Source organism: Rhagoletis pomonella, unplaced genomic scaffold, assembly GCF_013731165.1.
Source record: "Rhagoletis pomonella isolate Grant_MI unplaced genomic scaffold, Rhpom_1.0 Rhpom_scaffold_00005, whole genome shotgun sequence".
Lineage (NCBI taxonomy): Eukaryota > Metazoa > Arthropoda > Insecta > Diptera > Tephritidae > Rhagoletis > Rhagoletis pomonella.
In genome coordinates this window covers 20,281,128-20,292,519 of record NW_023458559.1, presented here as the reverse complement: position 1 = coordinate 20,292,519, position 11,392 = coordinate 20,281,128, and the positions used below count along the sequence as shown (strand labels likewise).

The 11,392-nt window shown below is 34.3% G+C and overlaps 1 protein-coding gene across 1 annotated transcript; it reads right to left on the bottom strand.

The window, feature by feature from the left end:
* Positions 1 to 2,306: 2,306 nt before the first annotated feature.
* On the bottom strand, positions 2,307 to 6,794 carry LOC118740032. The gene is made up of 2 exons (XM_036471529.1): positions 6,645 to 6,794; positions 2,307 to 2,812 (listed from the first exon to the last, which is right to left on the bottom strand). Exons 1-2 carry the CDS (start codon positions 6,792 to 6,794, stop codon positions 2,321 to 2,323), a joined length of 642 nt encoding a protein of 213 aa, XP_036327422.1. The 3' UTR covers positions 2,307 to 2,320.
* Positions 6,795 to 11,392: the final 4,598 nt, after the last annotated feature.

Here is an 11,392-nt window from a genome sequence, read left to right as displayed (position 1 = left end):
TGAAAGATAAACTAAAAGTAAAAAAGCGAATTGGGGGCATCTGATAACTTATACCGGGAGTTGGCAATTGAAGATGTTAATTATTTTAAGGAATGCTTGGGGATGAACCCTGCACAATTCGAATATTTGCTTGCAAAAGTGGCGCCGCTTATTCAAAAGCAGGACACAATAATGCGTGAGGCACTTACGCCTCGAATAAAGCTACAAATAGCATTGAAGTTTTTGGCCACAGGCGACAACTATTTAAGCCTGTCAGAGAGCTTTCGAGTTCCAAAGTCAACTATCTCTGAGCTCCTAAAAGAAGTACTTGATAGCATTTATGCTATTCTGCAAGAATATATTCAGGTAAATATAAGCAGGTTTAGTTTTACGGTAATCGGTGGAAGTGAAGCAGTGCGACTAGGGCCGGCAGTAGAAAATCTGGGGTGGGTAGTAAATATGTCCTTGGTATGATGGACTATTGAAACTTTTTGCATAAACATTTAGACATGGTTGGTTGGTGGTTCATTGAAGTGGCGAATTTAACAACTACCCTAATTTAAAGTGATAAAAAGTCGAAAACTGGGTTAGTGTCACTTATGTCTGTTACATACATCGCAGTAGCAGGGTTTTCCTAAAAGCCTCGCAGTTTTAGTCCTACATAGTGTTGGAAAATCACAGAGCAGATGCTCCACCATTTATTCTGCATCTGGTGGATTACAGCTACGACAAGAAGTGTTGTGTTGCAGTGCTAGTCTTGCAGCATGGATTCTCACGGCCCAGTGCCATGTGTAAACATCGACTCCATGCATATAACACGGTGTCGGTAACGTCGATAATGATTTTAATCGGAGATTAGAGTCAACCAGGCTTTGAGCAAATGTCCCTTAGGCCCGTTTTCACCATCTCTGGTCCACCCTAATCTCAAGTTAAACATCGCTATCTACGTTACCTACTCCATTCAAATAACTTTGAGTCGCTAATATCGATAACAATGTTTAACTGGGGATTAGTGTTAACCAGGCTGAATATTTTGGTTTCCGTTTCACTGAATTCTCATCATCTTCCAAATAAAAGAATTACACCCTTTATTTCATCTTTTATACTAAAAAAATTTTTATTAATTAATTAATTTATAAAAGAAATACATATTTTTATTAAATATTTACAGTCAGTGTGAAAAATATAAATACCCTGCCGTTTTGACGATTTTCTTTATATATATGTTCCATACCAGTTTTGGTTAGTTTTTTTTATGAAAATATAGTTCAGTCAACAACAAAAACCATTAGGATCAATTTTTAAACTTCATATAGAACTCGGGGAAAATTAAAGAAATAAAAAAATTTCCCCGAGTTCTATATGAAATTTAAAAATTGATCCTAATGGTTTTTGCTGTTGACTGAACTATATTTTCATAAAAAAAAACTAACCAAAACTGGTATGGAACATATACAGATGCGTTCAACTAATTAACAGCGAAATTCAAAACGATATTGCTTGGAAATTATGTTTATTTATTTATTTTTAATAATTTTCATTTAAAACATAATTCAATCTATATCAGAAACCACAATAAAAAAAGTTGCAAAGTTTGCACAAATTGCAAAAAAATGAATCAAACTTAAAAAAGTTTTCATCAAAATTTAAACATTTTTAATTAAATTACTAAATTTTGGAGTATGCAGTTTTGTAGCCCATTCAATTCTAGTATAATAAAGAGCAAGTTTCAAGTCGCTAAAAATTACCGTTGATTTTTTAGAATTTTTTTTGGGGAGGGTGTTGCGCATTTTCTTCCATATAACACATTATCAAAATTTTTTTTTATATGGAAAAAATCCGCAACACCCTCGACAAAAAAAATTCTAAAAAATCAACTGCAAGTCCTAGGTACTTCAAACTAAAATTTAATGGGCTACAAAACTGCATACCCAAAATTTAGTAATTACTTTAATTAAAAATTTTTAAATTTTGATGCAAATTTTTTGAAGTTTGATTCATTTTTTTGCAATTTGTGCAAGCTTTGAAACTTTTGTTATTGTGGTTTCTGTTATAGATTGAATTATATTTTAAATGAAAATTATTAAAAATAAATAAATAAACATAATTTCCAAGCAATATCGTTTTGAATTTCGTTGTTAATTAGTTGAACGCATCTGTATATGTTCCATACCAGTTTTGGTTAGTTTTTTTTTATGAAAATATAGTTCAGTCAACAGCAAAAACCATTAGGATCAATTTTTAAATTTCATATAGAAATATAAAGAAAATCGTCAAAACGTCAGGGTATTAATATTTTTCACGCTGACTGTATATATTAATATTAAAAAAAAAAACACTTTCAGAAGTATTCGTCTTCTTGTTGCTCAAGCGTTTCTACTTCTATTGTATCTTGTATGAAGAAACTGTCGTCAATAAACGAATCGTCTTCATAGACATCCTGTGTTACGCCAGAGCTTTGTGCCGAATATGTTGAATATTTTCCCGATTCCGAGCTCTCTGGTCGGAAATTACCCACTGCTGCAGCTCTCAATATTTTCAGGCGACGTTGGGACAAATAATTATTTACAAAAGCCTGCGAAGAAATCGCTTCTTCCAGAGGCATACTTCGCAGCTGGTTTGCCACGTGACTCCCGAATACCTCAAACTCGTCCGGTTCTTTCGTATGCGATATGTTTTCCAATTTTGTCACCGCCTCCAAAATTGGTTCAACATCCTGCGACCGGTGTTTTGCCTGTGTGGTCCTTTTCGCTCTTTTAGCCTGGGAGGAGGAAGTCTGTGAACCCGATGGTTCATCATCGAAAAATGACGCATCACTTTCCCTGGCGTCCATCTGCAATAAAAAAGAAAAATTGAAAGATACTTATATATACTTATATTTTTTTATTTTTATTTCAGGTTCCTAATACAACAGAGGAATAGTTAGAGGTGCAAAGGGATTTCAACGATAAGTGGCAGTTCCCTTTCTATTGTGGCGCTATTGACGGGAACCACGTTGTAATAGATAACCCACCGCATGGAGCATCGGATTACTATAACTACAAGGGTACTTACAGCGTAAGTGCTATTATATTACATTTACATTGGACCAAAATGCGTGATTTGAAATCAGTCATTTGAAGGTGTTTACACTGCTTGACCCGCATTTGCTTTGACTTCTCATCAAATGAAAAGGGAAGACAAAAACAAAATGTATGTAAACAAACACTACATTTATTATATTGTTAACGCTTTTTGGACACAAAAAGGCAATTATTCTTTGATTAAACTAAAAATGTGTAAAGCTCTTGTATAAATTAACAATTTTTACACACAAATTTCAAAGATTTATTTATTTCGTTGTGTTTGTTTTGTGTTTGAAAAATTCCAAATGTCAAAGACAAACCAAAGCTTTTGTGGAACTTTTGTTTCTGAGTGCGTTCAATAAAATAGTACGGCAATTGGAACGCATTTGTTTCGTGATTTTGTGTAAATGCGTCGAAATGCGTCATTCTGGAAATGTGAATTTGTATGGAGAAATGCGTGATTTGGCCTCGCATTTGAGGTTTCTCGCCCAAATGACGCATTTGGGCTCAATGTAAATGTAATATTATTGTCGGTACGAATGGGCGCATGAATGACGCAAGCATTTTAAAAAAGTCCCGATTTTATAAAGAACTGCAGGAGGATGAGTTGGGATTACCAACTAAGGGTGTCTTCGTTGGCGATGACGCGTTCCCCTTAACAACGAGGATCATGAAGCCGTATTCCAGGCATGATGCATTGCCTCACAAAGAAAAAATTTTCAATTACCGGCTGTCGAGAGCTAGACGAATTATTGAAAATGCCTTTGGGATAATGGCTTCTAGAAATAGAATTTTTCGAAAGCCTATATCTGTGTCCCTAGACAAAACCGACAGCATAATTAAAACGGCATGCGCTCTCCATAATTGGCTCCGAACAACCAATTTAAATGAAACTGGCTTAGTCGATCAGGAAGACATAAACACAGGAGCAGTTCACCAAGGAATTTGGAGAAGCATTCCTTCAGGGGGCTTAGCAGAGCTAACCACGCAATTGTCTTCAAACAACTACTCGAGAAGTGCAAAGGAACTTCGCGATAAATTCGCAAACTATTTTGTAGGCTCAGGAGCTTTTCCTTGGCAAGACAAAATGGTTTCTTAAGCCATTAAGCTTTCAATTTAAGCTACAATTTCAATTTAAGCTACAATTTAATGGGCTATAAATCTGCATATCAACAATTTTTCTACCAATTCTTAATAAACTGTTCTTTTGTTTGTTAGTTTTCTACAAAATTGTAAATTTAAACTAATATGGTTTTTGATAGTAAATGAGCCGTATTAAAAAAAATATCAACATTAAAGAAACAAAAGAAAAGTGGTCACAATGTCGTGTCCCTATTATTTTTCACATGACTAAATCTAAATTTACTCACTGTACATACTTGCATTAAAGATTGAAACTGGAAAACTAAATATTTAGTTTAATTTTCATAAGTTGATAAAATTCACGAAGAGTATCATTACTTTCTAACCAAGCTTCGAATATTTATGCTTAAGCGCATGAATCAAAATATAAATCAATGCTTAGTGGAAACTCGGCACAATTTTTCTTTAAAAGCTCCACATGTAAATGTGTTGTAATCTTTGGCGACGGTGCAGGGTTCTCATGTCAAATGTCAAAGCGAAGTTACTATATGTAAAACCATGATGCAATAATGAAAGTTGTTATACGTTGGTTTTGCATTTATTAGATCGTTTCGTTAGTGTTTTCCTGGGCGACCTGTGCTGGTATTGTGATTAAGAGCTAATACACGTAAGTTACAACATATTATTTTGACTTTATTGATGAACCATTCCATTTGCAGCATCCTCTGGTGAACTGCAGCTGCGGTCGAATTTGATTGTGTGCATCATCCTGCAGAGACTACTATGGCGACTCCAATCGGGACCAAAATTTATATGTGATATATTCACCTACGGTAGTATCGATTTTGGGTATGAGTCTCTATATAGGTATCTGAACTTTGGCCCCTCTGCGACACGTCTTAACCGTCTCCAATCGGGACCAAAATTTGTATGTGATATCTGTGACCGTGGTGTTACCGATTGAAGGGGTGAACTGAAAAAAATCACTCATTTGATTTTAAGGACCAGCCTAATGTACATACATATCACATATATTAACATAGATATGTATACAAAATTAATGATGTGTTCATAAATTTACCATTAATATCTGAATATAATATATATCTCAATATAATCTGAATATAGCGGTCAAATCTTTTTTCTCCAAATTTTTAAACTGTATCGCTCTTTGGCCTAGATTTTATTGAAAATAGCATATAAAGAAAATATGTATAGGCAAAAAAACCATGAATTTTTAAAATTTTTAGAAAAGAATTTGGCCTCTATACTCCTATCATATTTTCTTGTACTTCCAAAATACAATATTGAGCTAAGGTAGTTCGAATTTTAGCTGTCACAACATAAAACACCTTTCATTATTGCATCATGATATAAAACAACAAAATAAGTATAAATAAGCTTCAACTGCATATACAGTGTAATAATAAAACTAGCAACTAGGCTGCACATTTGTTGTGAAAACCGGGGGCGTTACGAACTGGCGTACCGTACTGATAAGTTGGAACAGGCGCAACAGGAAGTGGAAGAGGTTTGCAAGAAAACCTTTAGTATAACTTAATTCTAGTGTGTATTTTCTAATTTGCAGTGCCAAATGAAACTTCAGCGATGCCAACAGCAGTTCCTGCTTTTTGTTTTGGTGAAATTACGTTATTTAATGAAAACCTAATAATTAAAGCAAAATCAATGCCTGTCTTCAGATACATATTTGGATCTTGTGCATACGCTCTTGCATTTGCATATTCTTTGCATTTTTAAAATCACAACAATAAAATGCACACGGTTTGCATGGCAGTAAGCATTAAATTTGCAAATGCAATTCCACCTGCAAATCGAAGTCCATTTCCACAACATCCTGGACAGCCCTACTATGTTTATTAATCCCACTGGGCGATACTAGTTTTAATAAAAAATCTAAGCAGGGTGTTGAATTATTTAAGTAAAGTTGTCTTTTAACCGCTGGACCTCTTCCATTCTCAAAGGTATTCCACATTTCTTGCGCATATAACTCCGGCTATGCCGATCACAGTGTATTTGCGTAGAACTCGTTGAATTTATTAATTAATTACTGACTGAAAGTTATAAAGTTAAGTTTTAAAATAAAGTTTGGACCCTTGACTACAAGTGCGTGTATATTTTTTTTGGATCGGATCAGCCATTCGGAAACAATAGCCCGAAATCATTGGGCAAATAGCTAAGCAGTACCCGTCAACCAGCCACATTGTATTTGCGTAGAACTCGTTGAATTTATTAATTAATTACTGACTGAAAATGAATGGCTATTTATGACATGCAACGCCCGTACCGCAGGAAATGCCCATATATTGAAATATATTTAAAAATACTTCATGGGCGTAGCCAGGTAGGGGCAGGGGGGCGCTCGAGCCGCCCCCCCCCTAACTTTCAAATTTTCCTTATATATATATATAATAGTACCTTGAAATACCAGCTTAATAGGGTCGAGGAACCCCTACCCCTCTCTAAATTTCATTCTGGCTACGCCGATGAAATACTTACCATATTAGTTTTTGAGGGCCTTCCTTCGGCAACTGGCTTCAAAAATCGGTCCGCCACCTCGAACCATGACAGCCTTGGGACATATATGTCGTCCGTACCAGCCCCACTCTTTTTGGATGATGCCACTTTAGCTGCTTCCCTGGTGAACATCGTACGCAAACTTTTAATTTTGCCCTTTAGCTCCTCCGTAGACAGGGTGAGCGACAACTCCTGCTTTATGGCATTCAAAGCTGATGTCCGAAATGAATTGTTTTTGTACAATTTATTTTGCGGACCCCACAAACATGGGTGCTTTTCCTACACCTCCAAAAACGAAATTACATTAATTTTATTAATTTTAAATTATAGTATTTTTCCCAAGTTTAATAAAACTACTTTTACCAAGCCACGCCAGAATACAATTTCAAAATGGTGATATGTATAAATAATGTAAACAAACACAGGGTTGCAGGAAAATAAGTTGAACGAGCTCAAAGTTGGCTGGCGACCAACTTTGTTGAAAGCGTTTAGTTGAAAGGCCGTTCGGACGAGGCGATTTTTGCTTTCACATAAAAGTTGCCTGAAAAATCGCCTCGTGCGAATGCCCTATAAGCCAACACAATCAAGCGCAGCTATTCCGCTGCAATACACTTGATCATGTGGTTGTTGGTTTTTGTTAATAATTATATTTTTAGAAGTTTAACTTTTAGGTGTGCTCGTCCTTAAGTTGTTTGTATTTTTGTTATTTTATAGCCTTATAACAATTATATTCAACAATTTTATTGAGCTCTAGGCCGTTTTTGAATGAAAAACTATCGTGGACAAGCAAATATAATTTTTATTTTTTTGAAAAAATGGTAGAAGTGATAGATATTTCGGAAATCACCAATTTCCTCATCAGATTTCTTTCAGTAGGATTCGAACCGACGATCCCACTGAGTCAGCCAGTTGCCTACGCACTGTGCTAAGTTCGCCTTGTAAATTATTGTTGCTCTTTTTTCACTTTTTCCATTTTGTTAAGCCAACACAATCAAGCGCAACTATTCCGCTGTAATTCACACTTGATCATGTCGTTGTTGGTTTTGTTGGTTTTTGTTAATAGTTATATTTTTAGAATGTTTAACTTTTAGGTGTGCTCGTCCTTAAGTTATTTGTTTTTTTGTTATTTCATGGCCTTATAACAATTATATTCAACAATTTTATTGAAGCCTAGGCTAAAAACAACAACAAAAAAACAAAGAAATTTTCTAATATCTTTTTTTAATAATTTTCTTCACAAAAAATTATGAAAAAATTAACTGCTGCTTCCGTGGATATTGCAACACACAGGATACACGTTAAGGATACAGCTATAAGAGCCACCGCACACCAAAGACTTTATCGGCCGCCTATTTAAATAGTCCAGTGAAACCCGCACAAGTACCCCCCTTGTGAAAATTACATAATATTGCATTATCTGTTTTTTTAATAAAGTTTTCCTTTATGTGTTTACGTGTTTAAATAATGTTACGATCTTGGTTTAAAATGGTAAAATAGGACTTATTTGGGTATGTAAGTTAACAAGAAGATGTAACTACATCACAAATTATGTTCGCTTAAGTACCCACTTAAGTACCAGCATCGAGGTACTTAAACGGGTTCTTTTAAGTAACCAACCCGCTTAAGTACCTCAAAAAGCTGACATTTTTCGAGATGTACATAAGCGGGCTTTACTGTAGTCGCTTGAATTATGCACATGAAGATGTATGGAGGTGCGCACACTACACCAACTTAATCGCTCCGACCGATTAGTTGTGATGCAATTAGGGATGTCGAAAAAACATGATGCATCGAAAATTTTCCACTCGATGTACCGATGCATCGATGTTTTTTGAAAACTGACACCTCTAGTACATTGAACCGTCATTCCAGTTTTTAAATTATAAAGAAAAGGGAAGTGACTTTGATCAAAAAATTTAAATGACTCCGAAAAGTTCCGTTAGAAACACAATTCGCTCAGTCGCAGTAAAATATTTAAAATTTTGTACAATTTTGCTAATAACATATTATGTTATGAAACATTATCCCAAAAATCCTATTCAAATCGATGCATCGATGTATGCCCCTTGATGCATCGAAATATATATCGAGATTTTTCGAATCAAAGAAAAACATCGATGTATTTTTGCCACTGACATCCCTAGATGCAATGGAAAGACTAAATCGGCGACCGATAAAGTCCGCGGAGTGCGATGCATCTATTTTCGTTTTTATGATTTTTATTCATGTTAGCAGTGGCATGAATGTATGTATTAAATACGTATATGTATATTAACAAGTAAGAGCAGCGCTGTCTTCGGCTATGCCGAAGGCTTCATACCTTTCATGAACATCTGCAAATTTTACTTTGACAGATTACTGCTTTTGAATACATCTGCATACATCGATAGAGGAGTTACATACTTATATAAAAAATCGCATCTAAACAATCAGAGGTATGGAAGATATACTTTATATGACACCAATCTAAGTGATTTTCACCGCTATGTGATCGGTATGTAAACCGGTAACACAATTTATTGGGTTTAGTTTCCTACATAAAGGAGATATATCGCAAAAACTGGTATCTGAACAATCAGTGCTATAGGAGATAAAGCTTATACAGCATAGATTTTGACGATTTTCTCAGTAGACTTTGTATTATTATTTATAAAATATCTTACGAAATTTATCGGTTTTAGCTGTTCAAATAAAGGAGTTTTACAGTAAAATCCCATATCTGAACAATCAGATGTATGGAAGATATATGTTGTAGTCATCCGATCCTTGTTATTTTCACTGTAAGTATTCTGTTAATAATGAGAAACTTCATGTTCCTAGCTGCATAAATGGAGGAGTTATGATAAAAGACCTCATATCTGAACAATCAGTTGTATGGGGGCTGCAGGTTATAGTGACCCGATCTTTGTTATTTTCGCTGTAAGTCTTCTGTTGATAATGAGTGAAAACAGCGCGAAATTTCATGGTCCTAGCTACATAAATGGATGAATTATAACGAAAAATCTCATATCTGAACAATCAGTTGTATGGGAGCTATAGGTTATAGTTACCCGATCTTTTTAATTTTCACTGTAAGTTTTCTGTAGATAATTATTGAAAACAGTGCGGAATTTCATGTTCCTAGCTATATAAATGGAGGAGTTATAACGCAAAATTTTATATCTGAACAATCCGTTGTATGGGAGCTATAGGTTATAGTGACCCGATCTTTGTAATTTTCACTATAAGTATTCTGTTGATAATGGGTGAAAGTGCTGCGAAATTTCTTGTTCTTAACTACATAAATGGAGAAGTTATAATGAAAAATCTCATATCTGAACAATCAGTTGTATGGGAGCTATATGTTATAGTGGTCCGATTCTTCCGGTTCCGACAAATGATTAATACATTATAAAAATACACCCACCTACCAAATTTCATCCGGATATCTCGAAAACTGAGAGACTAGATTGCATACAAACAGACAGACAGACGGACAGACGGACAGACGGACATGGCTAAATCAACTCAGCTCGACGTTCTGATCATATAAGTATACATTTTCATGGGTCTATCTCTTTTTGTTCTGGTACTTACAAACATCGGACCAAAGTTATAATACCATTTCATGCTCATGAAAGGTATAAAAATGAAGTGATCAGTTATGAAATATATAAATCTTTACATGTTCTGTTAAAAAATATCTAAAATAGCAAGCAGTAGCCACATTGCGTGTTTGTCACAGACACGGTTTAAGGCACAAATTTTGCAGTGAAACTACCTTCTAAAAGTTATTGTATCATGAGCTTTTACAAAATAAATTTATGGCATATATTTCAAAGACACTTTTCGCCATACATACTTATAAGGATGTATAAATTTAATTAACAAAAATCAATAGAAACGCTAACATAGTAGAATACGCTAAGTTTATTAATACCTCCATATTAGAGTACCCGTTTTTTATGTACTAAGGATATTTTGAATATAATTCCTTCTCTTTTGGTTAGGTGATTTAGGTTTAGTGGCACCTTCAGAATTAATAAAATTTATTTTATTTTTATCAATTATGTATACGTTCTTTAAATAACTTATTAGTTTAAAAACACATGCGTGATACCAGTCAATTATTATAAGAAATCCTCCGTACCATGCTTTCACTGAATTCTGTGTTGTTAGATCATTGGTCTCCGTTTGGCCAGTTATTGACCAAAACGATGGTAGATAAATTAAATTAAACAAACCCCTCTTTGCCACACGCGTCAACCGACTTCAATCGCGACGAAAATTTATTCGTAATATCTTTGACTATGGTAGTATCGATTTTGAGTATTAGATGAAAAAAAAATTAATTTTAATTTTTTGAGTCTCTATAGCACACTATTCCTGAATTAGTTAAAAGTTCACTAAAACGTACGACAAAAATTGAAAATGCAACTTTGTTCGTTATCACCTACGTAACCAAAATCCATTTACTCTAAAATCGTATCAGCCTTTTTTGCGAAATATTGACATTCAAGAATTGCGAAATTATAAAAATTTCAGAACAAACTTTTGTTCTCATATTTTTTTTTAATTCGTTGGATATAATTTAGATAACAGTTATAAGTAACTATCTGAACAGCTCTTGGCTTGTTAACACATAATTCTTTTGCAGAGAAATCGTTAAAATGTATTTCTTGGTTTGATTTACTTTGAATAAATATTGTTAGTGTTTCAATGCGTACTGATTTAATAAGTAATTGTGTAAT

Excerpts from the sequence above, each read along its gene's own strand:
- LOC118740032 (XM_036471529.1), bottom strand. The coding sequence starts at position 6,794 with ATGTTCACCAGGGAAGCAGCTAAAGTGGCATCATCCAAAAAGAGTGGG. Across the intron at positions 2,813-6,644 it reads GGCCCTCAAAAACTAATATG|ATGGACGCCAGGGAAAGTGA; the intron begins GTAAGTATTTCA and ends TTTTTATTGCAG.